The sequence below is a fragment of the Staurois parvus genome, unplaced genomic scaffold (assembly GCF_062004578.1).
Source record: "Staurois parvus isolate SC_StPar_1 unplaced genomic scaffold, SC_StPar_1.0 ptg000491l, whole genome shotgun sequence".
NCBI classification, from domain to species: domain Eukaryota; kingdom Metazoa; phylum Chordata; class Amphibia; order Anura; family Ranidae; genus Staurois; species Staurois parvus.
Window position 1 is genome coordinate 1,139,194 of NW_028318287.1, and position 26,806 is coordinate 1,165,999.

A 26,806-nucleotide genomic window follows, 5' to 3' on the forward strand; every position below is an offset into this window, starting at 1 on the left:
GGTCTGTTGCTGCTGGCTGCGGGGGATATGTTTTATTGCTTTTCTTATCAATACATTCCATGCAAATTACTTAGCACCTCAGAATGATTCTTGGCTCTGTACTCGCTAAATGGAGGGGTACTGGAAGGTGGGCAGGGGGTGGAACCAAGGGACGGTGTTTGAAGGTGGGTGGGGGGCGGAGACAAGAAGTGACTCCGAAGGGGGGAGTTCCTGCACCTATTCTCTGAGAAAAAAAGCCCTAATGTTCATAACAGAATATATTCTTTATTTTGGAGATGCTTTTTTGCTTTTGTCAGGGTTTGCTAGAGCTCTTCAATCCACAGGGAACAGGAGATGGAAGGTCCGACCCAGCAGGGGGCGTGTTGGATCTCTTCGGAGAGGCCACTGCTTCCACTCAGAGAGCAAGGGTCTTTCTCTGCAGCATGCTGGCAGAGGACGGTTTTTACTACTCAGGTTGTGGCTACTTTCCAAAGAAAACAAACTGTGTTGTATTTGACTGATCTAAAGAGGACCTAAAGTCTGGATTCTGTTCTCAAAAAAGGTACAGAAATGGCAAAACTCACCAGTATTGCCTATGGTCTCCCTAAAGCTGATCTTTTTCCATTACTGACTTACCGTGCCTTGTTCTTTTCTGTGTCTCTGTGTGGAGACAGCCATCTTGACAGACGACCAGGGCTTCTAGTGTCACAGCTACCCCTCGATGACTGGTGATCTGATAACTGGTGAGAATAAATTCTGGGAAGAGGCAGAGATCCACAGAATGAATGAAGCAAAAGCAGGGAAATTCATGCTGGTGAAGAGTGCTGTACAACAAACAGCAAAGTAGAGACATCAGTCAAAGGCAGCAGTGCCTTAGATGATCTCACACTGCAGAGATACAACGTTTGGACCCTATTCACATCTCATGATTTGGGATCGAGGGCAGAATTACAGCGATTCTGCCCGCGATTCTAACTCATGTGGCCATTGCAGCACAATTTGTTGCATGCACTTGGGTGCTGCTGTCCTTCAGAGATTCCAAGTTCTTCCTGGGCTTTGGAGTATGCTGAGCCACATGGACATTCTAGTTACAGACGAGTACCTTCATAAGCTATTTCTTCTGATGTTTGTGATTATATTTTATGTGATTTTGTTTTTTTTTTACTAAAATGCAAATGATGCACTAGACTGGTACGTTGTTTGTGTTTTGTAACAATGTCATTCTCTGCATGAAAAAAGTAGAAAAATAAATAAAAAGAGGGCTGGAGACAGATGCAGTTTGGTGGGGTGAAGGTGCGGTTTAATGCATGTAAATGTAAGGCGACATGCATATAAATGCATGCAAATGTGTGTTAACTGCACATGCATTTTCAGGCATTTTTTGGGCAGCACAGTGGCTAAATGGATAGCACTTCCCCCTGGCAGCACTAGGGTCGTTGGTTCGAATCCCAACCACGGCACCACCTGCCTGAAGTTTGCATGTTCTTCCTGTGTCTGCGTGGGTTTACTCCGGTTTCCTCCCACACGCCAAAGACATACTGGTAGGTGAATTGGCTCCTGTATAAGTTGCCCCTAGTATGTGTATGTATCGCTTCTCGGCCTTTTGGCTAAGATCAGGTGTAGTATCTGTTCATTTCACTCCCACGTTTGTCACTTTTTCTGTTCTTATGTGTGTGTTTTTCACGGATGGAGGGTGTGGGTCCTCGGGCCTAACCTGAAGTCTAGGGGGAGGATGTGCGGCCTTTTGGTTCCTTCCTCCCCTGATCCCTAGGGGGTTTTCTCTTCGGGAGAACCTCCTTGCCTAGTACTGGATGTCCAGCTTCGGCTGGGCATAAGGAACGGTGGTCCACCAGGCCCTTTGGCCAGGAGGACCAAATGGGAACCTTGTGCCTGTCAGGAGCTTCGTGCCCCGGGGGATCAGGTGAACGGTCCAACCCTTCCGGGGGTAGGACAAACACACCCCTAAGTGCACTTTTTCGTGTGGTGTTCGCACTTGCACATTTTTTGTGATCACTTACGGGTTTTTCGTTGTAGTTTGCACGTTTGCGGACTTAAAAAAAAAAAACATCTGTTCTTTTCAGTGTCCAGTGGGGGTGCTCCCGGCCATTCTAGCTTTGCGGGGATGGCTGTTGTATAGTACCCTCACTGGTATGATGGGGGTCCGGAAGGCTAGTACCGGAGGGACAGAAACCGGGGAGCGCCAAGATGCGTTCTGGGGCCCTGGGAGTAATTCCTCTGGGAAAGCTGGAAAGACCCAGTACCTCCTGGTTTGGACAGATCTACCTTGGTCTGGCTAGGGGCTGAGGAGGCAGAAAGTCCGCAAACTCAGTGCCCCCTGAGTAGACGCTCTCAGGGTTGCCACTAGTAACACCTGGGTGTGGGACCCCACAGTGTGAAGATGGCACATGGTCACTGTTTTTACACTCTTTTTGCACAGCGCCCTAAGGACCAGGCCTTTTGGCCAAGTCCAGGGCAATTTTTGCTACGGGCCTCAGGGCCTGGTCTGTACACTATTTGGCACGGTACCACTTTTTTATTTTCTATTTATTTAATTTATTTCAACTCCCACGTTTGTCACTTTTTTCTTTCGCTTATGTGTGTGTTTCACGGATGGAGGGTGTGGGTCCTCGGGCCTACCCTGAAGTCTAGGGGGAGAATGTGTGGCCTTTTGGTTCCTTCCTCCCCTGATCCCTAGGGGGCTTTTCTTCGGGAGAGCCCCCTGACCAAGTACTGGGTGTCTGGCTTCGGCTGGACACAAGGAACGGTGGTCCACCAGGCCTTTTGGCCAGGAGGACCAATTGGGAACCTTGTCCCCGTCAGGAGCTTCATGCCCCGGGGGATCAGGGTAAGCGGTCCAAGCCCCTTTAGGGGTAGGACACAGCACACCCCTAAGTGCACTTTTTCGTGTGGTGTTTTGCACTTGCACATTTTTTGTGAACACTTACGGGTTTTTACGTTATAGTTGCACGTTTGCGGACTTACAAAAAAAAAAAAAAATGTGTATGTATGAATGTGAATTAGGGACCTTAGATTGTACACCCCTTGAGGGTTAGGGACTGATGTGAATGTACAATATATATGTAAAGCGCTGCGTAATCTGACGGCGCTATATAAGTACCTGAAATAAATAAATCATTTTTTTTGTGCAGCATGGAGTGAATTGCATTGCCGTTGTTTATGGTACAAAGGCCCTTAGTGTTCATTTATAGCTGAAGTCACCTATTTAGCTCAGAAACACTTCACATGTAGAGCACCACTTTCTCTCTGGTATTCAGGCCCTAACACACCTGCGACAGATCCGCCGCGGCCACTTCCTCCGCAGCCTTACCTTCCTCCCAGACAGTTGTCATTAACTTGGTCGAAAGGTCACACCTAAATTGGATAAAAGAAAAGCAGTGTGTTCCTGCAGGATGCACAAAGGCAGTATTGACTTTCTTAATCCAGTTTGCAGTGGGGTGAGAGAATTAAATTAGATATCTAAGCAAAGAAATCGAGATCCTTTGAAAACAAAGATGAGGACCGCCTGTATCCCCCCCCCCCCCCCTAATCTCCCCTCCTTTTCTCCTTTTTTTTTTTTCTTGGAGCTCAGAAGATTTTTGCAGGTGTGTCATCAGATCCATGGCGCACATCGATCAAAAACTCCGCCAATGCATATTTAATTAGTGAGGGGACTTTTGATCCTGCTTGGCCATCACTACCATATTGAATGTACTATTAGGCTCTCAGGAAGGGCCCCCCCCCCTCCCCTCCTTCCCAGCACCCTCCTGCTTGTCCTGCCCCCCTCCTCGTTGTTTGGGGAGATTCTGAATTTAGTCTGAGAATCTAGAACTTTCTTTGTTTTTAACTGCTGGTGCATGGAGCACCACTGAGGAGCATACAAACAAGGGCAGCCAAAGTGTTTATTTTGTTGTCTCAAAAGAAAAGCCTGAAGCAATTACATTTTTTTTTTCCTCCTCCTTTGGGGATTTTATCCCCCTTCGCAGACTATATAAAATAATACAATAGAGTCCCCATATTTTCCCAGCTCCGAACACAGCGCCGCTTTGGTTCTTTTTTTTTTTTTTTTTGGGTGAATTGCTCATTATGTTTTGTCTGTTTGCATCTTTATTTAAACGTGAGAGGCGAAAATAGAGATTTATCGAGCATGCCGTTTCTGTCGAGACAGTTGCACGTTCTTTTTTTTTTTTTTTTTTTATTTTACTAAGTGTTTTAGGTGTAATTTGGGTTTCCATGGGAAAAAAAAAACAGTTGCATAAAAAATAAGGGAAAAAAACACCAATGAGGTCTTCTGTTGTGAAATATTGAGTTAGGGTACTCAAACGCAGGAAATTATTATTTATTAAGTGCTGATCAAATATTCATACAATGGATGTGCACATAGAGCGACATGTTATTTTGGCCATTGGGCATTGTCTGATTTTGATGACGAAAATAGAAACTTAATAATCAAAGTGAACAAGACAAAATCAGATGTTCTTCTGATTTTCATGCCCAGATTAGGCCATGGAAGTCTTCCATAATGGCCCAAAGTTGTCCATACCAGACAATCTATTATGTTTTGGCAGGACTGGGAAAGGGGGTGGGCAAGAGGGACAGCTGACCTGGGCACAATGGTTTACAGTAGGGATGGGGGGCGCCTTCCGTCTGTTACAAGGCTAACAGTGGCAGTCATTTTGACAAGCGAGTGACTGCTGGGCATAGGATCCACTAAGCTTGCACATCATGAACGAGGGGGGCGCAGTTTGGCATCTTTACCCTGGGCGCTAGATGACCTTGTTCCCACATTGTGTGTCGGTACCTGTATGTACCATTGAGCTTATGTAAAGTTTTGCTACCATCAGAATTGTGGATTAAATTCATACAGTGAACACCACTTACCTGCTCAAGTCTTTGGTTTTTCATCCAAATATTACTGGTGCATCAGTGTATCTCATTCCCCTTTTGTTTTGGTAATGTGATGGACTGTGAGCCCCTTTTGGTTACCTCTTTGTAACACAGAAGAGGTTTTCCAAACATTTGCTGTAGGCTTCTTTGTGTTTCCATACAAAGAACCTGATTTATTAAAGTGTTGTTACCAAATATACTATATGGCCATATACTTGTAGACACCTGACCAACACATCTATATGAGCTTGTTGGACATCCCATTTCAAAACCATGGCCAATATTATGCAGTTGACCCCCACCCTGTATACAAACACAGGGCTAGATTAGGTACAGAAGTTGGTTGGGAATTTCTGGCTCACAAACGACATTTCAACTGACCATTGAAGTGGTCAAGTGGCCAGTGATATAGACTTGGTTCCCCTTTGTGGTTTAAACAGCTTCCACTCCTCTGGGAAGACATTCCACATACTTTTGGAGTGTGCCTGTGGGAATTTGTGCCAATTCAGCCAAAAAGAGTATTTGCAAGGTTAGGTACTGATGTTGGATGAGAAGACCTGGCTTGCAATTCGTGTTCCAATTCATCCCAAAGGTGTTCAGAAGGCTTGAGGTCAGGGCTGTATGCAGGGCACTCAAGTTCCTCCACACCAAATGTTCTTGCCAACCCAACCAAACCAATGTTTCAAAAACATCCAAAACCAGTATATTCCTTAATGTGTGACCTCATGGCAACCTCCCACAATACAACATTGTTTCCCCACTTCTTGTTGGATGGTAATATTGACACCCACTGGAGATTTACCATATTTTGAATGTTTCTGGTTATCCTACTAAACTGTGTCCTATGGACTCTCTGGCCTCAGTGACACCTTCCTGAGTGCCTCCTAGATATATCAAACATTTGCCTCTTTTCTGCCACCTAAAGCACAACTTATAACTAAACTGAATCTAGCATGGGAAAACCAGAAAAAGCCTAATGAATACAATCAAATCCAGATACATGAATGTGCCAATATGCAGATGTTTTTATGGACAAGGCCTTGAGTAAAACAATGTTAGAAGTTCAAATGATGTTCAGAGATGTTGAAGCCCAGAGCGGCCAATCAGGATTCCTTTTAGAGAAGATAGATCAATAAAGTGTTTAGATGTCTTCCAACTTTAATATAACTATTATACAGGATTTCTATAGCACCAACAGTTTGCTCAGCACTTTACAAAATGGGGGAAGACAGTACAATCACAATAAAATTCAATACAAAAGGGTTTGGAGGGCCTTACTCATTGGAGCTTACATTCTAGAAAGAAAGGTCAAGTGATACAAAGGTTATAACTGTTAGGTGTGAGCTGATGGAGAAATAAAAAGTGAAGTTTATTAGTTAGAGACAGGATAGCCTTCTCTAAAGAGAAGGTTTTTCAGGGATCACCTAAAGGTGGAGTAGGGGATAATTGGACATTGGGGTTAGGGGTTCCAGAGGATGGGAGAGGCTCTGGAGAAGTCCTGAAGGCGAGCGTGAGAGGAGGTGATAAGGGAGAGAAGAGAGAAAGAGCTGTTGGAAGGAGCAAAGAGAATGAATTGGTTAGTATTTTGAGATGAGGTTGGTGATGTAGTTTGGGAAAGATGTGGATGGCTTTGTATGTTGTCAGTAGTTTGAACTTTATTTGTTGGGTGATTAGAAGCCAGTGGTGGGATCATCAGAGATCTGATAAGTCTGGCAGCTGCATTCATGATGGACTGAAGGGGGGATAGCCTATGTAAAGGTAGATCAATGAGATGCAATAGTCAAGGAGATAATAAGGGAATGAATTAGTAGCTTCAGATTGATGACAGTTTTATTTGTGTATATATAACATGCATCTTCTTTGAGTGTTTGTCTTTACCCATTTCATTGGGTTACAGCTGCGTTTTTATTAAATTAGGTTAAAAAAAATCCATGCAAAATTTCAGCGGATAACACAACATTTTAATTTGTCCATTTTTAGCAAATGAGGCCTCATTTTGGTCAGGAACTTAAAGTAATGCTTGTGAAGTAAATGAGGCCCAGGGATATAGAGGCAGGGCTGTAGGTGAACATACTGCAAGGGATGAATTAAATGTTGTTGTGCAAATAGAATGCAATTTTCCTATGGAAATTCAGCTGTCCGCTGGGCCTTCAGCCATCTGGATGACTCTTTCTGTCCAATAGATTTGGGATGTACGGCGTATAATAAAAATGGCCGGCAGCCATGGCCTTCCTGCATGCCAAAAACTCAGCCAGTTAAGGCAAAATAACGAATAAGATTTATTGCAAGAGGTTTGGAGTTTAAATAACGGTCAACGAAGGTTTACTATTCAGAATCATCATCGAGACATCATAGCGCACCGCAGAATTAAACTGAGTGACACTTACCTCAAGATCACATGACATCGGTTGCCCACCATGCTGCCAGATAGTAATGTAAACTCATTTTTGATGAGCACACTATTAGCATGAGCTTGTGTGGTGTTCATTGTAAATATGTTTTTAAACAACAGAAAATGCAAATAAACTTAAAACCTATTTTCAGCTAGTTTAGCTAATATACTGGCTTTTACTGCTATACAGTACATCTTATCAGGAGCTTCTGGTGCTGAAATAGATTACCTACACTTTGCTCCCATACACTAACTCTAACAATGACCCTCCCTGCAACCCTAACACTAATCCTTCCTTTAACCCTGACATCAATCCTTCCTTTAACCATTATAGCGACTTTCTCTGTGACCATGACCCTAACACTATTCTACTTTGTAACCCTAGCACTAACCTCTACTACTTAAACTTCACTGTAATCATTAAACTAACGCTCCCTGTAACATTAACAGTAACCCTTCCTGTTGCCCTAACACTAACCCTCCTTGTACCCCTAACACTAACCTTCCCTGTAACCCAACACTAACTCTCCCTATAACTCCAACACTAGCCTTCCCTGTAACCCTAACACTGACCTTCCCTGTAACCCAACACTAACCTTCCCTGTAACCCAACACTAACCTTCCCTGTAACCCAACACTAACTCTCCCTATAACTCCAACACTAGCCTTCCCTGTAACCCTAACACTGACCTTCCCTGTAACCCTAACACTAACCTTCCCTGTAACCCAACACTAACCCTTCCTTTAAACCAACACTAACCCATCGTGTAACTCTAATACTAACCTTCCCTGTAACCCTAACACTAAACTTCCCTGTAATCCTAACACTGACCCTCCGTGTAACCCAACACTAACCCTCCCTATAACCCCAACACTAACCTTCCCTGTATCCCTAACACTAACATTCCCTGTATCCCTAACACTAACATTCCCTGTAACCCTAACACTAACCCTCCCTGTAACCCCAACACTAACATTCCCTGTAACCCTAACATTAACCCTTCCTGTAACCCAACACTAACCTTCCCTGTAACCCTAACACTAACCATTTCTTTAAACCAACACTAATCCATTGTGTAACTCTAATACTAACCTTCCCTGTAACCCCAAGACTAACCCTCCCTATAACCCCAACACTAACCTTCTCTGTAACCCTAACACTAACCCTCCCTGTAACCCAACACTAACCTATCATGTATTCCTAATACTAATCTTCTCTGTAACCTTAACACTAACCTTCCCTGTAACCCTAACACTAACCTTCCCTGTAACCCTATCACTAACCCTTCCTGTAAATCAACACTAACCCATCATGTAACCCTAATACTAACCTTCGCTGTAACCCTAAAACTAACCCTTCCTGCAATATTACTGTAACCCTCCTTGTAAATCTTCATGTAACCCTCCATGGAATCCTAACACTAATACTTCCAATAAACCTAACATTAACCCTCGCTGTAACCCTAACACTAATCCTTTTTTTAACTCAACAGTAATCCTTCCTGTAACTTTAATGCTATCCCTCCATGTAACCCTAACACTAATACTTTTTTTAACCCAACAGAATCCTTCCTGTAACTTTAATGCTATCCCTCCATGTAACTCTAACACTAACCCTCCCTATAATCCTAACACTACCGGAATCATAACACGAACCATTCCCGTAACCCTAAAACCTCCCTTAACCATAAAATGTTCTCTTTTACCCTAACATGAACCTACTTGTAACCCCACCACTAACTCTCCCTACAGCTCTAACCCCTACACTACCTCACCCTGCAGCCTTTACACAAACCCCACAAAATGTAAATGTAACCTCTTGTTTTCATACTGACCACTTCTGTGCCAGGATCCTCAGGGGAGGAGCAAGACCAGCCCTTCTTCTCCAAAGTGGACACCAGTGCCAGGACTGCAGTGTCAGATTTTAATGTTTCACTTTCACCAGGGGGACCCTACAGGGCCTTGTAAGCAGAACATATGTATGGTAGCATTGCATCTTACAATCCATATACAATAAAAGTAAATAAAAATATATAGAGAGGGTGCCTTGGCACGTCTGCCAACCTGCCGTGCTATACTACTACAGCCAAGGGCTGTAGGCAAATTCTTCAATGTCTGTTGATTGTTTATATATGTCGACTTCTCTGGTGACAGTTCATTGATGTGCGCAATATGCCACACCCTATTTTTATTAGTAGGTTGCAGATGCAGAAGGCTCCAAGTTAGGCAAGCGGAGGTGCTGCCGCTCATAGTGCCTATCCCTAGGGAAGACAGTTTATGCATGATGAATTAAAGCAAGGAAAATATATATCATGACAACATGCTTGCAGCCCGGCATACTTAGCAAAATAGGGAATAAATAAAGTTTTGTTAATCAGCGGGATATCAGTGTTTAAGCAGGTGGTCGTTCAGCCTTCCCGTTGGCTCTTGGGAAATCGCAATGACTTAATGCTCGCTACACAATGTCAATAGGATATGCAAAGTCCACTGCGCTAAGTAATTCTATTGATTTAATGGTAATGCTTCCAATATGGATCAGTCACTGCCATTAATTATGTATGGGCAAATATTAATCTATTCACCTGATTGCCCATTGCCCCCCGGGTGATTGACAGCTCTCGCTGCTTTACACATTAGTGCACAGTGGGACTATGAAACTTAGACGGCTGCTTTATCATCTCAATTCATCTCGAAGGCGCGGAACTGAGCCGTCCTTGCAGGAGACAATATTTTATTTCAGACGACAGCCGAGGTTTGTTTAATTAAAGAGGAAATCATCGTGATATTTAATTCAGCGTACATAAAACAAATTAAACCACAAAAATGCACTGAAGACCGCCGTTTGCCATACACAGGATTGCATTGTTCACACTCCATAATATCTGTATGGAGGCAAGTGGGGGCAGAGAGTCTAAATTACAATTTAGATAGAAAAGATCGATGACCCTTACTGTAAGCTAACGCCTCCGACTCCACATCCTACCGGTGCTGATTGGGACTCGCGGTAGTCACTTGGCTATTGGGGGTTACGTTGTGGGATTTGGAGGAGATCATATATATGTTCTGACGTTCACAAAGTCAGCTTTTGCATCAGGAGCCCTGGGGGCCTCACTGGAGCCTCATTAAGGGAAACATATTGGTACTGCTATCTTACAATAGGGTGCCTTACTTTAAAGGGCATATTCTATACATATAGTATATGCAAAGTTACATTTCAAAACACATGTATTATGTAAAATTCAGAACTCTAACAATGACATATAAAGCCATCCACAACACTGCCCCAATTTACATAACCAATCTCATCTCTAAATATCACCCCAACCGTACACTCCGCTCCTCGCAAGACCTCCTACTTTCTACCTCCCTTATCTCCTCCTCCCAAGCTTGTTTCCAAGACTTCTCCAGGGCGGCACCCATCCTCTGGAACTCCCTACCCCAACCTATCAGACTATCACCTACTCTACTTAGCTTTCTCTTCAGGAAAGCCTATCCCTCCCTCTGCTAATTCCGGAATCCTCTAATCTTCCAACAACTCCATCTCCCACAGTGACTACCTACTGTACCACTCACCCCTCCCTCCTAGATTGTAAGCTCCAAGGAGCAGGGGCCTCAAATCCCTCTTGTATTGAACTGTATTGTTGCTGTATTGTCTCCCACTATAATGTAAAGCGCTGAGCAAACCGTTGGCACTATATAAATCCTGTATTATAATAATAATAATAATGTACAAGCTCTGACTTTCACAAAGTCAGCATTTGCATCAGGAGCCCAGGGCATCAGTGGAGCCTCATTATAGGAAACATATTGGTCTTGCTATCCTACAATAGGGTACCTTGCTTTAAAGGGTGTATTATATACATTTATACAAAGTAACATTTTAAAATGAATGCATCATATATATGCTCTGACTTTCTCAAAGTCAGCATTTGCATCTGGAGCCCTGGGGGCTTCACTGAAGCCTCATTATAGGAAACACAAAAGGGTGCCTTACTTTAAAAGGTCTATTATATACCTATAGTATATAGAAAGTTACATTCCAGAATGAATGTATTATACAAGCACTGTCAGCATTTGCATAAGAAGGCCAGGGCATCATTGGAGCCTTTTTATAGGAAGTACATTGGTAGTACTATCTTACCATGGGGTACCTTGCTTTAAAGGGTGTATTATATACATATACTGTATGTACAAAGTTACATTTCAAAATTAATGTATTATATATATCTTCTGACTTTCACAAAGTCGACATTTGCATCGGGAGCCTTGGGGCCTCATTGGAGCCTCATTATAGGAAACACATTGGTATTTGCTATCGTACAATAGGGTACCTTACTTTAAAGGGTATATTGTATACTTATAAAATGAACGTATCATGTACAAGCTCTGACTTTCTCAAAGTCAGCATTTGCATCAGGAGCCCAGGGGCCTCATTAAAGCCTTATTATAGGAAAGACATTGGTGTTGCTATCTAACCATGGGCTACCTTGCTTTGAAGAGTATATTATATTCATATACTGTATGTACAAACTTACATTTCAAAATGAATGTATTATATATCTGTTCTGACTTTTTCAAAGTCAGCGTTTGCATCATGAGCCTTGGGGCCTCATTGGAGCCCCATTATAGGAAGCACATTGGTATTTGCTATCTTACAGTAAGGGTACCTTGTTTTAAAGGGTATATTCTATACATATATACAGTTACATTGCAGAATTAATGCATCATATATACAGTATATGCTCTGACTTTCACAAAGTCAGTATTTGCATCTGGAACCCTGGGGGCCTCATTGGAACCTCATTTTAGGAACCTAATCAGTATTTGCTATCTTCCAATAAGGTATCTTGCGTTAAAGGGTATAGTATATTTTTTACATTTAAATTCTATATATACAGAATATACAGTTAGGTCCATATATATTTGGACACAGGCACAATTGTCATACTTTTGTCTCTGTATGCCACCAGAATAAATTAAAACAAACAAACAATCCAAATGAATCTGAAGTGCAGACTTTAAGCTTTAATTCAAGATGTTGAACATAAATATCAAGTACAAATTTTAGGAACTGCAACCATTTTTATACACAGTCCCTCCATTTTCAGGGGCTCAAATGTAATTAGAAAAATGAACATAATCATAAATAAAATGTTCATTTTTAATATTTTGTTGAGAATCCTTTACTGGCAATGACTGCCTGAAGTCTGGAACCCATGGACATGATCAAAGACTGGGTTTCCTTCTTTCTGATGCTTTGCCTGAAGTCTGGAACCCATGGACATGACCAAAGACCGGGTTTCCTCCTTTCTGATGCTTTGCCTGAAGTCTGGAACCCATGGACATTACCAAAGACTGGGTTTTATTCTTTCTGTTGCTTTGCCAGGCTCTAACTGCAGCTGTCTTCAGTTGTTCTTTGTGGGTCTTTCTGCTTTTAGTTTTGCCTTCAGCAAGTGAAATGCATGCTCAATTGGGTTGAGATCAGGTGATTGACTCGGCCATTGCAGAATATTCCACTTCTTTTACTTCAAAATCTCCTGGGTTGCTTTTGCAGTGTGTTTTGGATCATTGTCCATCTGTACTGTGAAGCGCCGTCCAATCAACTTGGCTGAATCTGGGCTGAGAGTATATCTATAAACACTGCAGAATTCATCCGGCTGCTTCTGTCTTCTGTCACATAATCAATAACCATCAATGACCCAGTGCCACTGGAAGCCATGCATGCCCATGCCATCACACTGCCTCCACCATGTTTTACAGATGACGTTGTGTGCTTTGGATCATGAGCTGTTCCAAGCCTTCTCCACACTTTTTTCTTCCTGTGATTCTGGTACAGATTCATCTTAGTTTCATCCATCCAAAGAATGCTTTTCCAGAACTGGTCTGGCTTTTTTAGATGTTTTTTGACCAAGTCTAATCTGGCTTTTCTATTCTTCAGGCTTATGAATGGTTTGCACCCTGTGGTGAACCCTCTGTGTTTGCTCTCGTGAAGTCTTCTCTTGATTGTAGACTTTGACAATGATACGCCCACCTCCTGGAAAGTGTCCTTCACTTGTCTGGATGTTGTGAATGGGTTTTTCTTTACCATAGAAAGGATCCTGCGATCATCCAGCACTGTTATCTTCCGTGGACGTCCATGCCTTTTTATGTTGCTGAGCTCAGTGCGTTCTTCTTTCCTCAGAATGGACCAAACTGTTGATTTGGCCGCTCCTAATGTTGCTGCGATCTCTCTGATGGATTTGTTTCAGTTTTGAAGCCTTACAATGACTTGTTTCACTTGCATGGACAGCTCCTTTGAACGCATGATGTATTCACAGCAAGAGATTCCAGATGCAAATACCACACTTAGAATCAACTCCAGACCTTTTACCTGCTTAATTGACGAAGAAACAACGGAGTAGCCCACACCTGGCCATGAAACAGCTTTTGATTCAACTGTCCAATTACTTTTGGTCTCTTGAAAAAGGGGGGATGGCTACTCTTAAGAGCTGTAATTCCGAAGCCCTTCGTCCAATGATGTACATACCCTCAAATTAAACCTGAGAGTGCTCACTTTCAGCCCATATCCATTATATAACTATAGCTTGAATATGTTTTGGTAAATATCTGAAAAAAACTAAAATTGTGCCTGTGACCAAATATATATGGACCTAACTGTAAATATACACACAGCCTTAGTCTCTGGGAGCCTTTCCAAGACCAATTCATTGAGGTCAATGGGACTAATGTCCCTTACATTTGTGATCAGTAAGAAGAATGGAACCCTCATGGCTGCCAAAACCCTGCAGTTGAGCCATGTTTTTACTGCCCCCCAATCACTCCCCTTTATTTAGAAGCAGAGTTTGAGGGTGCACACATGCTGCGCCCACAGCAGGAATAATACCCCCTGTTGCTTTAGATGGGCATAACACCCGCCGAACACTATTCATTCAAGTAAATGGGGCCACTCTGCAAGCGCCTCCACTCTGCAAGCGCCCCCAACTAGTGCAGGGTTCAAGAGGTTAGAGCAGGAGGGGAGTAGGTAATACAACCCCTCCTCCTTACCACCTGTCAGATGTTCTCTGAACAGCAGATCACTATTCACGGATCAAATCACATGTGAACAAACCTTTTGCATGTTCTCCCTGTGCCTTTGTGGGTTTCCTCTGGGTACTCCGATTTCCTCCCACACTCCAAAGACATGCTGGTAGGCTAATTGGCTCCTTAGATTTACGCCCCTTGAGGGTTAGGGACTGATGTGATTGTACAATATATATGTAAAGCGCTGCGTAACATTGATGGCGCTATATAAGTACCTGTAATAAAATGGGTTTTCTTTATTTTATAGATTCAAGTCAATCAGAGAGTCCCAGCCAGCCCAGTGAGGCTGACATCAAGGACCAGCCAGAGAATGGTGAGTTGTTTGTCTTCGTATATATATCATACACAGTATATAGCAATTGTGGGATAGGAATAAAGTTGGCCATACACTAGTAGAAGTTTGATTTAAAATTTTCATCTTAAAGCGCCCCCCCTGTGCCAAAAAAAAATTAGAAGTCAGCAACTACAAATACTGTAGCTTCTGACTTTTAATATTAGGGTCCATGGATCCTGCGGTGTCCTCACTCCGAGCCACATCATGTATGGCTTGCCTTGTTGTTCCCGGGATGCCATAGTCTATGACTGGCCCTGGGCAGGGTCCTGTTGGCAGAGACTGGCAGAGATCCTGAACTTCTATAGGCAGGGATACATCAGGAGACATTTTGGTTGTTTGGCGACACAAATAATAATTTTGCGCTGTGTACATCAATTTCTGTTTTCAATCAATATTTTATGTATGTGGAGCTGGAATCAGAACACATCCATAAATATTAAACAATAGGACGCTGCGACCATTCGTCTGTCATAATTATCACTATCCACAAGCAGAATTGGCAGGGCAGGATTATTAGAAAAAAAATGAAAAGGTTGAGGTATTATATAGATCAGTGGTCTCCAAACTGTGGCCCAATGGCCAGATGTGGCCCTTTGCTTGCCTTTATCCAGCCCTTGGGGCTCTATTCCTTCCACTGACACCAACAAAGGGGCACTATCCCTCCCACTGACACCAATAATGGGGCACTATCCCTCTCAATGACAGCAACAGTGGGCACTATTCCTCTCACTGACACCAAAGATGGCAATGTTTATTCCCACTGACACCAGGACATTTTCTATTCCCAAAGGCCCACAGTCCGGCCCCCCTAAAGTCTGAAGGACAGTAAGCTGTCCCTTTGTTCAGATAGTTTGGAGAACCCTGACAGCATATCCCTCTAGAGTGTGTACTTGTCCCAATCCAGAGCACTAAGTGTCATTTCTGTCTGCTGCTTCGTTCCTCTGCTATCAGCATGTATCACTTCTGACAAATTTTCCTGACATTAAGAGAAAAATTGTGACAGGGAGCAGCCCCAGCAGATTGACAGCCTCAGCTCTGTTCCTGTGTGCTATGTGGAAGGGGGAGGGGGGTCCCTACCCTCCAATCAGCTCTCAGAGCTCTCCTTACTGAGCTCTGCAGTGTGTAACTTCAGCTCCCTGCCCCCTGCTTTTCAGAGCTGAGAGATCCTGTGTAAATTCTGCACTTTAAATGGATGTAGGGGACAGAAAGCTGTAGATAAACAGGTACAACTTGTAGAGAGAAGAAATATTCAGATGAACAGGTACAACTTATGCAGGAGAATTTGTCACCTGAGGTCAATTCACTGGGTATATGGAAGGGTTTACAACCACTTTAAATAGGAATACCAGCCAGACAGCTAAAAGTCTTGTAATTCTTACTCCTCTCTCCTATCGCACAGTCAGGCCAGTGACAACTCCACATCATGGTTCAGCTTTACAGTTTCCTGTGTTATGTCCCCGCCACCTGATGGGGCACTATTCCCCCCACTAATACCAATGATGGGGCACTATTCCTCCCACTGATACCAATGATGGGGCACTATTCCTCCCAATAATACCAATGATGGGGCACTATTCCTCCCACTGATACCAATGATGGGGCACTATTCCTCCCACTGATACCAATGATGGGGCATTATTCCTCCCACTGACACCAATGATGGGACACTATTCCTCCCACTGATACCAATGATGGGGCACTATTCCTCCCACTGACACCAATGATGGGGCACTATTCCTCCCACTGATACCAATGATGGGGCACTATTCCCCCCATTGACAGCAATGATGGGGCACTATTCCTCCCACTGACACCAATGATGGGGCACTATTCCTCCCACTGACACCAATGATGGGGCACTATTCCTCCCACTGACACCAATGATGGGGCACTATTCCTCCCACTAATACCAATGATGGGCACTATTCCCCCCACTGACACCAATGATGGGACACTATTCCTCCCACTGACACCAATGATGGGGCACTATTCCTCCCACTGATACCAATGATGGGACACTATTCCTCCCACTGACACCAATCATGGGGCACTATTCCTCCCACTGACACCAATGATGGGGCACTATTCCTCCCACTAATACCAATGATGGGGCACTATTCCTCCCACTGATACCAATGATGGGGCACTATTCCTGTCACTGATACCAACAATAGGATCACAATTCCACCCACTAAAACCAATGATAACATGGGTTACTCCCACTGGCCACAGTCCGGCCCCCCTAAAGCCTGAAGGAGACCCCTGACTTAGGACACGGTGATACTTCTATTCTCTTTTACTTTTTAGGAGAGTTTTTTTTTTTCTTTTTTGTTTACTTTTTTGCACCTTTCCACTGAAAATCATTCCGGTAACATCTACCCAACAAGTGCTTTAGGGACTTATTCACACCATGCCACTAGAACACATGCGCCCTGGTGTACGCTGCGTAGGGGTAGCAAGGGACATTGCCTGCCCAGGGGCGGACTGACAACTCATGGGGCCCCCGGGCAATAGGGGATCATGGGGCCCCTGTGTCCTTGCCCAAACTCAAAAAAATGAAAAAGGTACCAGGGGCATCTCATGGGGCCCCCTACTGACCCCGGGCCCTCGGGCAGTGCCCTAGTTTCCAAGTGGTCAGTCCGCCCCTGTCCCTGCCATTTTTTTTAAAAAACTTTTTTAAAGTTTCTCAAAATGACACCTTGTTCGTTATATGCAGAGCGTTGCGACGCAGTGTATTGCAGAAAGTTTTTAGGTGATACACTACAACCCACCTTACCGCAGCAACATGTGCCCTTGCATTGATCCTGTGCTGCTCACATGCCATGCAGTGAATGGGCCCCAACTTTGCGTTAGGCGCCTCCCTTGAACAGGCCCTGCAGATCATTAGTCCCGGTGTCCAGCAGAGAGAGAATTTGTCTTTCTTATGTGAATTATTCGCCTTGCACTTTTCAGCTCTCGTATAAAACTGCATCTTCCTGCATCCCCGAGAATCTATTTTCAGAATTCTCCGGCTTCTTGTAAAGCTCCTTGTTTCTCGCACGCTAATTCTAATATTTTTTTGTCTCCCCCGGGATTAATAAAACGCACGCCTGTTTCTTGCACAACTAACTGACACACTGTGATCTCGGTTAACGTTCCAGAGTAGTATTCAAATATGCCATTTACAGCTGCGTGGCCACACCCATGAAAAATAGACTCACAGCGCCCACTGTAGGCCGAAAAACGCACACGGCAGGGGAAGATTCGTCTTAAAGTTAGAAAAGTTGGAGTTGGTTATTTCCTGGCCATATCTGTCCCTGGAGACATTTCCGGTGCCATTGCATTTGCTTGCACAGAGGAAAGTGCAACCCCTGTAGGAAGAGCTTGCTTGGACTTGTGGTTCCTCAATAGAGAGATAAAACAGTGTTTAAGGTTGTAGCCCAAAGTGTGTTAGGGTGGCCATTCATGTATTGACCAGGAGCGGACTGACCATTTTGGACACTCGGGCAGTGCCTGAGGGCCCGGGGGCAGGGGAGGACTGACCATTTGGAAACTCGGGCACTGCCCGAGGGCCTGGGGTCAGTAGGGGGCCCCATGAGATGCCCCTGGTACCTTTTTCATAGGCTTTTTTGAGTTTGGGCAAAGACACAGGGACCCCATGATCCCCTATTGCCCGGGGACCCCATGAGTTGTAAGTCCGCCCCTGGTAGGAGGCCCCATGAGATGCCCCTGGTACCTTTCATAGGCTTTTTTGGGAGTGGTTTGAGTGTGGGTGAAGACACAGGGGCCTCATGATCCCTATTGTCCGGGGGCCCCATGAGTTGTCAGTCCGACCCTGGTAGGGGGCCCCATGAGATGCCCCTTGTACCTTTCATAGGCTTTTCTGGGAGTGGTTTGAGTGTCGGTGAAAACACAGGGGCCTCATGATCCCTATTGTCCGGGGGCCCCATGAGTTGTCAGTCCGTCTCTGGTAGGGGGCCCCATGAGATGCCCCTGGTACCTTTCATAGGCTTTTTTGGGAGTGGTTTGAGTGTGGGTGAGGACACAGGGGCCTCATGATCCCCTATTGTCCGGGGGCCCCATGAGTTGTCAGTCCGCCCATGGTATGTGGTACAAGCGATCACAACTTAGCGATCCATCATCAAGGAATATATTGGGGTTGATTTACTAAAGGCAATTAGACTGTGCACTTTGCAAGGACAACTGCTCCAGAGCTTAGTAAATGAGATGAAGCTGTGCTGACTTCCATCATCCAATCACGTGCAAGCAAAAATGCTGTTTTTTGTATTTTCCTTGCATGTGATTGGGTATTATTTGCAAACTGAAGCTTCACCTCATTTACTAAACTAATGGAGCAACTGCACTTGCAAAGTGCACAGTCTGTTTGCCTTTAGTAAATCAACCCAAAAGAGTATCTAGAAAAAATAGATCCATTGATCAATAATCAATTAGTGGAAAGGCCTCAAATTTTATAACATCAGAAATAGACTCATTCATCTAATTAAAACATAAATCCCTCTGTTATTTTTTTATCCAATGATTATTTTTGGCATTGTTCACTGTCGTTCTCTGTATTTATGTTGTATTGTAAGCTTGATGTTAATAAAGCACTACGTTTTGTTAAAAAAAAAAAAATCCCTCATTCATATGAAAAATTCAAGTCACTCAGAATTAATATTTGACACAGAAATAGAAGATATCGCAGATTCATTTTTTGTATCAAATGGAAATTTTTGATTAATAGTAATCTTTATCTATCAATAAAGTATATATCTATTCATTATATGAGTGGCAGTGGTGCGACGGAGCGCATGCGCATTTCCACGCAATTTCTGGACATTCCTGCACGGTGTGTGTAGGGTAGCCTAGTCATTTCAGTGAGTGGAAAACGTGCAAAAGAAGTCCCTGACCCTTTTGCAAAATTGTGCTGCAGTGGAACGCATGGTGCTGCGGGATCATGCATTTTGGGCCGCACAAAAAGACACGTGTTGGCAGATAAGTGAGGGTGCCATTAAGAATTAATACCTGCTAAAGGGCAGCGTGTTTCAGTGTATGTCAAGAAAGCGCATGATTCCCGACACGCACAAAATATGAACATAGCCTAAGTCTATGAGGTTGATTTACTAAAGGCAAATAGACTGTGCACTTTGCAAGTGCAGTTGCTCCAGAGATTAGTAAATGAGGCGAAGCTTCACTTTGCAAAGAACACCCAATCACATGCAAGGAAATAAAAAAACACCATTTTTGCTTGCACATGATTGGATGATGGAAGTCAGCAGAGCTTCTCCTCATTTACTAAGCTCTGGAGCAACTGCACTTGCAAAGTGCACAGTCTATTTGCCTTTAGTAAATCAACCCTAACCCCCCGTCTTTGCGCATACTACAAGATTCTGCAAGGATTCAAAGCTGCGGCTGTGTCTGATATTAAAAATGCGATCTATCAGATACAGGGGCGGACTGACAGCTCATCGGGCCCCCAGGCAATAGGGGATCATGGGGCCGCTATGTCCTTGCCCAAACTCAAACCACACCCAAAAAAGCCTATGAAAGGTACCAGGGGCATCTCATGGGCATCTCATGGGGCCCCCTACTGACCCCGGGCCCTCAGGCAGTGCCCGAGTTCCTAAATGGTCAGTCCGCCCCTGATCAGATAGGATCTATTAAAAACAAACGTTTAATAGGCCTGTATTACGACCGGTTGTCTGACGCACGTACAGATATTTGTTCGATCAATCAGAAAGGATCAATTCCACCATGACTGATTATATTGCCAGCATTAGGATCAATCGAAAGCTCACTATATCGATCAAATGGAAGATCTGGGTTTTAAAATCCTTATTCAATTCATTTTAGTTGCATCGAATGATCGATTGAATGATCATATCAATATATGTGGCTTGTAGGGCTCATTATTTCAGGTACTTATATAGCACTGTACATTTACGCAGCACTTTACATTTATATTGTACATTCACATCAGTCCCTAACCCTCAAGGGGTGTACAATCTAAGGTCCCTAACTCATATTCATACATACACATACTAGGGCCAATTCAGACAGGAGCCAATTCACCTACCAGCATGTCTTTGGAGTGTGGGAGGAAACCCACACAGGCACAGAGAGAACATACAAACCCCAGGCAGGCGGTGCCATGGCTGTGATTTGAACCAACAACCCCAATACTGTCAGGCGGAAGTGCTAACCATTTAGCCACTGTGCTGCATTAACCTCCCTAGCGGTATTCCCGAGTGTAGCTCGGGGTAACATTTCAGTACCAAGAGCGGTAACCCCGAGCTACACTCGGGAATACCATGCGGCACTGCTCCGGCATTTGTTCTTCACTTACCTTACCCTGCGCTCCCACGATGTGTCCCCTGCAGCGTCCCCGGCCATCTCCTTCGGCCAATGCCGGCATCCGGCTTCTGTGTCCTGTCCCTGTGACGTCGGAACGTACGGGCGGCGGCGGCGGGAAATTTAAAAATTTTAAATAATGTCATTTTTTTTTTTTACATTTTACATAGTAAAACATTGCTGTCTCAACCAATTTCACATACATTTTGTCCCGAGTGCTTTGTCCGGCGCCCTGCCTGCATTTTGACTGTTCTTTCTGCCTGGAAACTGAGAAACGTCCATGGCGTCCAAAAAGTGTCCCTTTAGGTCAAAAGCGGTTTTAGACCGGCTAGAGAACAGCGATAGTAAATCAGAACCACTTGCAGAATTGAGTGATAATGATTCGTGGGGGAAATTCCTCATCAGACACCGAAAACGATTCTGCGACTTTGCTCAGCGATGTGCGAACTTGGCGCTATATTTCACATTTCAGTGTTTTTGGTTTGATTACATTATTGAATTAAATGTATTAATATTATATTATTATTTTTTATGATTATTTATTAAATTATAATTTATGATTTTGTGTTTAAAATTTTATCATCCCCCGGATGTTTACTAGACTCTTGTTCGGACAGATTTCAGTGAGTTATTCCTAAATATTACAGCCTACAATAAAAACTACATATTTCCATGCAAAATAATGGTACCGCTTTCAGCACCAAAAATCGGAAATAATCAGACCGCCAGGGAGGTTAAAGCCTAACTCCAGGTATGGTCATTTGTACATGGTTACAGCTTGCAACAATGTAACTATGTATAATCCATACCTGTGGGACCCCTGGTGCCAACTTGTGGCCCAAGGGCCGCTTTCGACTCTTTAGTATATGATGTGTGGCCCTCAGACCTCAGCAGTCTGCAGTGGGAACACTGATTAGGGTTATAGCTCTGATCTCCACCAGCCTCAGGTAACATGTTCCCAGTTGTGTCTTTTGTATCCTGTCCACACTCTCTTGACTCTCATTTCCCCTATTAGGTTTGCAGTCTCTGACCTCTCAAGCATTACATGTATTGAACGGTATGTGAGGCCCCTTGGTGATGTCAGGGGCCGCAGCTGAGGGCCCCTATAGCTCATAAGTTGACAACCACTAACCTAGAAGATGGAAATCACAGTAGCAGGCACCCCTACACCAGTGATCAGGGACCCCTACACCAGTGATCTCCTCTAGTTTCCAGATCCAGGGCCGAGCAGTTGCCCTGCTGCTTGTTGCATCTTGTCCAGTCAGAGAATGCTTTGCATTTACTGATTCACAGCTTTAGACATCACCGCTCGCTTTTAGAGGTGATGGACAGGCGCTTAGGAGGTGATATGATGCCCCTTCACTGCCTGGTTTACCCTATTTTTGATGAGCAAATAAGGGGCGGACTGACCATTCGAGCACTCGGGCACTGCCCGAGGGCCCGGGGTCAGTAGGGGGCCCCATAAAATGCCCCTGGTACCTTTTATAGGCTTTTTTGGGTGTGTTTTGAGTGTGGGCAAGGACACAGGGGCCCCATGATCCTCTATTGCCCGGGGACCCCATGAGTTGTCAGTCCGCCCCTGGAGCAAATGAATTGCACGGGGTTGTGGGGTGTTTGCAGTCAGAGGCGTCCCTAGGGTTGGTGTCACCCGGTGCGGTAACATTTGGTGACAACTCCTCGGACGATCCCCGCAGGATGGATTGGATCTGCGGATTGAGCATAATGGATCGGACTCTGATCCATTATGCTCAATCAGCAGATCCGATCCATCCTGCGGGGATCGTCAGCTTTTTATTTATTTATTTATTTATTTATCGAGTTTATATAGCGCCAAAGGGTTTGCTCAGCGCTGTACAATAGAGGGGGGACAATACACGAAACAGTACAGTAACATCAAACAGCACACAAGGGGTAAGAGGGCCCTACTCTTTCGAGCTTACAATCTAGGAGGGAGGGGGTAGAGGTACAGGAGGAAACGGCTGTGGGGGATGGAGTGGTAGGAGGAGGGAAGGGCAGCGGCTGTTAGGTGAGGGTGGGGTAGGCTTCCCTGAAGAGGTGGGTTTTCAGGGAGCGCCTGAAGGTGAGGAGGGAAGGTGACAGTCTGATGGATTGGGGTAGTGAGTTCCAGAGGATGGGGGAGGACCTGGAGAAGTCTTGCAGTCGTGCGTGGGAGGAGGAGACCATGGAGCAAGATAGAAGGAGGTCCTGTGAAGAGCGAAGGGTACGGGTAGGGTGGTACTTGGGAATCAGGTCGGTGAGGTAGTTAGGGGCAGTGTTGTGAATGGCTTTATAGGTCAGAGTGAGCAGTTTGAATTTAATGCGTTGGGCAATGGGGAGCCAGTGGAGGGAGAGGCAGAGGGGGGTGGCAGAGGTGGAGCGGCTGGTGAGGTGGATGAGTCTGGCAGCTGAGTTCAGGATGGTCTGAAGCGGGGAGAGTTTGCACTGGGGTAGGCCGATGAGGAGGGAGTTGCAGTAGTCAAGGCGTGAGATAATCAGGGAGTGAACGAGTAGTTTAGTGGTGTCTGGGGTAAGGAAGGAGCGTATTTTGGCGATGTTGCGAAGGTGGAGCCTGCATGTATTTGTGAGTGATTTGACATGAGGTTGGAAGGAAAGGTTTGAGTCCAGAATGACGCCAAGGACCTTGGCTTGCTGGGCGGGATTGATGGTGGTGTTGTTGGTAGTGATGGAAAGGATGGGGGGGGGGGGCATGGGAAGGGGGAAAGACGAGAAGCTCGGTTTTGGAGAGGTTGAGTTTGAGGAAATGGAGCGACATCCAGTCAGAGATGTCGTTTAGGAGGTGAGTGATGCGGGCGGAGAATGTGGGGGTGAGGTGAGGGGTGGATAGGTAGATTTGAGTATCATCAGCATAGAGGTGGTAGTTGAAGCCGTGGGAGTGTATCAGTTTGCCAAGGGAGGAGGTGTAGATGGAGAAGAGAAGGGGTCCAAGGACAGAGCCCTGGGGGACCCCAACAGAGAGGGGGAGGGAAGAGGAGGTGGCGCCGTTGTAGGAAACGCTGAAGGAGCGTTGGGATAGATAGGACGAGAACCAAGAGAGAGCGGTGTCTCTGATGCCAAGGGAGAGTAGTTTATTAAGGAGGAGGGGGTGGTCGACTGTGTCAAAAGCCGCAGAGAGGTCTAGGAGGAGGAGGACAGAGTAGTCGCCTTTGGCTTTGGCGGTTAGTAGATCGTTGGTGATTTTGAGGAGGGCAGTTTCGGTGGAGTGTAGGGGACGGAAGCCGGACTGTAGTGGGTCAAGGAGGTTGTTGTCAGTTAGGTGGGCGCTTAGGCGATCGTAGACCAAGCGCTCAAGGAGCTTGGACATGAGTGGCAGCAGGGAAATTGGTCTGAGGTTGTTGAGGTCAGTGGGGTCCAGGGAGGGCTTTTTGAGTATGGGGGTGATGTGCGCATGTTTTAGGGGGGAGGGGAAGACGCCAGTAGCGAGGGAGAGATTGAAGATGTGGGTAAGGGAGCGGATGAGGGAAGAGGGGGGTGACCGGAGGAGTTGAGAGGGGATAGGGTCCAGGGGGCAGGTAGTGAGGCGGGCTTCTGAGAAGACTCTGGTGACTTCCTCAGTGGTAGTAGGGCTGAAGGAGTGCAGTGATGGGGGGGTTACGGTAGGCAGGGCCTTGGGTGTGGTGGGGGGCAGTGCCGTTGCAAGGTCAGAGGAGGGGAGAGATGAGAGGGTGATGGAAGGGGAGAGGCTAGATGGGGAGGTAGACTGCAAGTTGACTATGTCCTTGCGGATTGCGTCAATCTTGCTATGGAGATGAGTGGCAATCTCGTGGGCGGTAAGTGAGGTACTGAGTGGAGGAGGGGGGGGAGAGAGCAGGGAGTTGAAGGTGGAGAAGAGTCGGCGAGGGCAGTTTGAGAGGGTGTTGATCAGGTCAACGAAGTAGGCCTGCTTGGCGGCGTGGAGGGAGGAGGTGTAGGTGAGGAAGGCAGATTTGTAGAGGGAGAATGCATGAGGGGACCTGGTTTTGCGCCATAGTCTCTCCAGCGCACGACTGCGACGTTTGAGGCATTTAGTGTGGTCGTTCTGCCATGGTTGGAGCGGTCTGGGTTTGATGTTGCGTGTGGTTAGGGGTGCCAGAGAGTCTAGGGTGGCTGATAGTGAGTCGTTGTACGCGGTGGTGGCTAGGTCAGGACATGACAGTGGAAGGATGCTGTCGTGCAAGCGGTCGGCAGCCGAGTGGAGGGGGGCCGGGTGCAGGTTGCGGAGGTTGCGGCTGGTGATGGTTTGGCGCACTGGGGGGGGGGAGTTAGGGGAAGGGGAGATGGAGAACGTGAGGAGGTGGTGGTCGGAGAGAGGGAAGGGGGTGTTAGTGAAGTGGTTAAGGGTACTGAGGTGGGAGAAGACGAGGTCCAGGGTGTTCCCATTGATGTGGGTTTCTTTACAACTTACCTTTTCTTGGAGCGGGTCCGGTGTCACCCCGTATAGGTTGCATGCCGACGATCCCCGCAGGACCTATAGGGGGTGACACCGGACCCGCTCCAAGAAAAGATAGGTTGTAAAGAAAGCCAACGATCTCCGCAGGATGAATCGGATCCATCCTGCGGGGATCGTCGGCTTGCTTTACAACGTACCTTTTCGTGGAACGGGTCCGATGTCACCCCGTGCGGTTGGTGTCACCCGGTGCGGAGCGCACCCCCTGAACCTGCCTCGGGACGCCACTGTTTGCAGCACTTCCCCTTGTTGCTTGAGTGGGTCGTGTTCGATGTGCTGCATAATATTAGGCATCACGGCCGCAGCATTTGAACACCCCCAGTCACTGCCACTGCAGCTTAAGGGGGGAAGGCAGTTTGGGATGGGGGGGGGCACAATAAACAAGACCTTAAACCACCTAATCATCATTATTATATAATTAAACTCTCTGTTCCAGTAGTGTCTCTTGTTTGTGGGGGGGGGGGGGGCATTCCTCAATGCTTCCTTTTTTGGGGGGTTTTGAATGCCATGCCCCATGCCCGTCCATATCACTCTCTTGGTCGCATCCGTTTTGTGTGCCTGCATAGTACACGTGGGTGCAGGAGTGGACTGACAACTCATGGGGCCCCCGGGCAATAGGGGATCATGTGGCCCCTGTGACCGTGCCCATACTCAAAGCACACCCAAAAAAAAGCCTATAAAAGCCTATAAAATGGAGCCCTCTACTGACCCTGGGCCCTCGGGCAGTGCCCGAGAGCCCGAATGGTCAGTCCACCCCTGCGTGGGTGCATGTCACTCTTTAGCGCCTCTGAAGCTAAAGTGGAGGCGGTAAAAATGCAGCTTATCCACTGAGTTTTACCACCCCTCAACCGTTATTGTGAATGAACATTGAAGGTTTAATCAGCAATCCTCAGCCAAAGAAGACAGCATATACTCACTTCTCTGTTGGGCCATTTCTCCAACCTTTACTCTGATCCAGAGCTGCAGCCTCGGAGAGCCTCTCCTGCACTCAAAACATCTGGGAGCGTCAGACGCCTGTGTCCCTGCCACACGATGACGTTCCATCCTCCAACCCCCCTATGTCACCGCAGCACTCAGTAATGACAAACAGGTCAGAGGAAGAACGCAGCATGCAGTACAGACCTTGCTGGCCCATGTACAGAGATACTGTTGGAGGCAAGTGTACCCTATAGAGGGATCTGCTTTGTTTATTTTTCATTTTGGAGGCTTACCACCACCAGGGGCGGACTGACCGTTTGGAAACTCGGGCACTGCCCGAGGGCCCCGGGTCAGTAGGGGGCCCCATGAGATGCCCCTGGTACCTTTTTCATAGGCTTTTTTGAGTTTGGGCAAGGACACAGGGGCCCCATGATGCCCTATTGCC

The 26,806-nt window shown here is 45.8% G+C and overlaps 1 protein-coding gene and 1 non-coding gene across 11 annotated transcripts in view; both read left to right on the forward strand.

The window, feature by feature from the left end:
- NFIA (nuclear factor I A) overlaps positions 1 to 26,806 on the forward strand; it is a 535,857-nt gene that overhangs the window by 288,408 nt on the left and 220,643 nt on the right. For all 10 annotated transcript variants that reach the window (XM_089689685.1, XM_089689684.1, XM_089689680.1 and 7 more), the window contains exon 3: positions 14,583 to 14,648. In XM_089689685.1, the coding sequence (XP_089545811.1) occupies positions 14,583 to 14,648 (66 nt within the window). The remainder of the gene's footprint in view (positions 1 to 14,582; positions 14,649 to 26,806) is intronic.
- LOC149452184 (U2 spliceosomal RNA) lies at positions 1,567 to 1,749 on the forward strand. Its single transcript, XR_016314916.1, has one exon. It is a non-coding gene; the product is annotated as a U2 spliceosomal RNA (small nuclear RNA).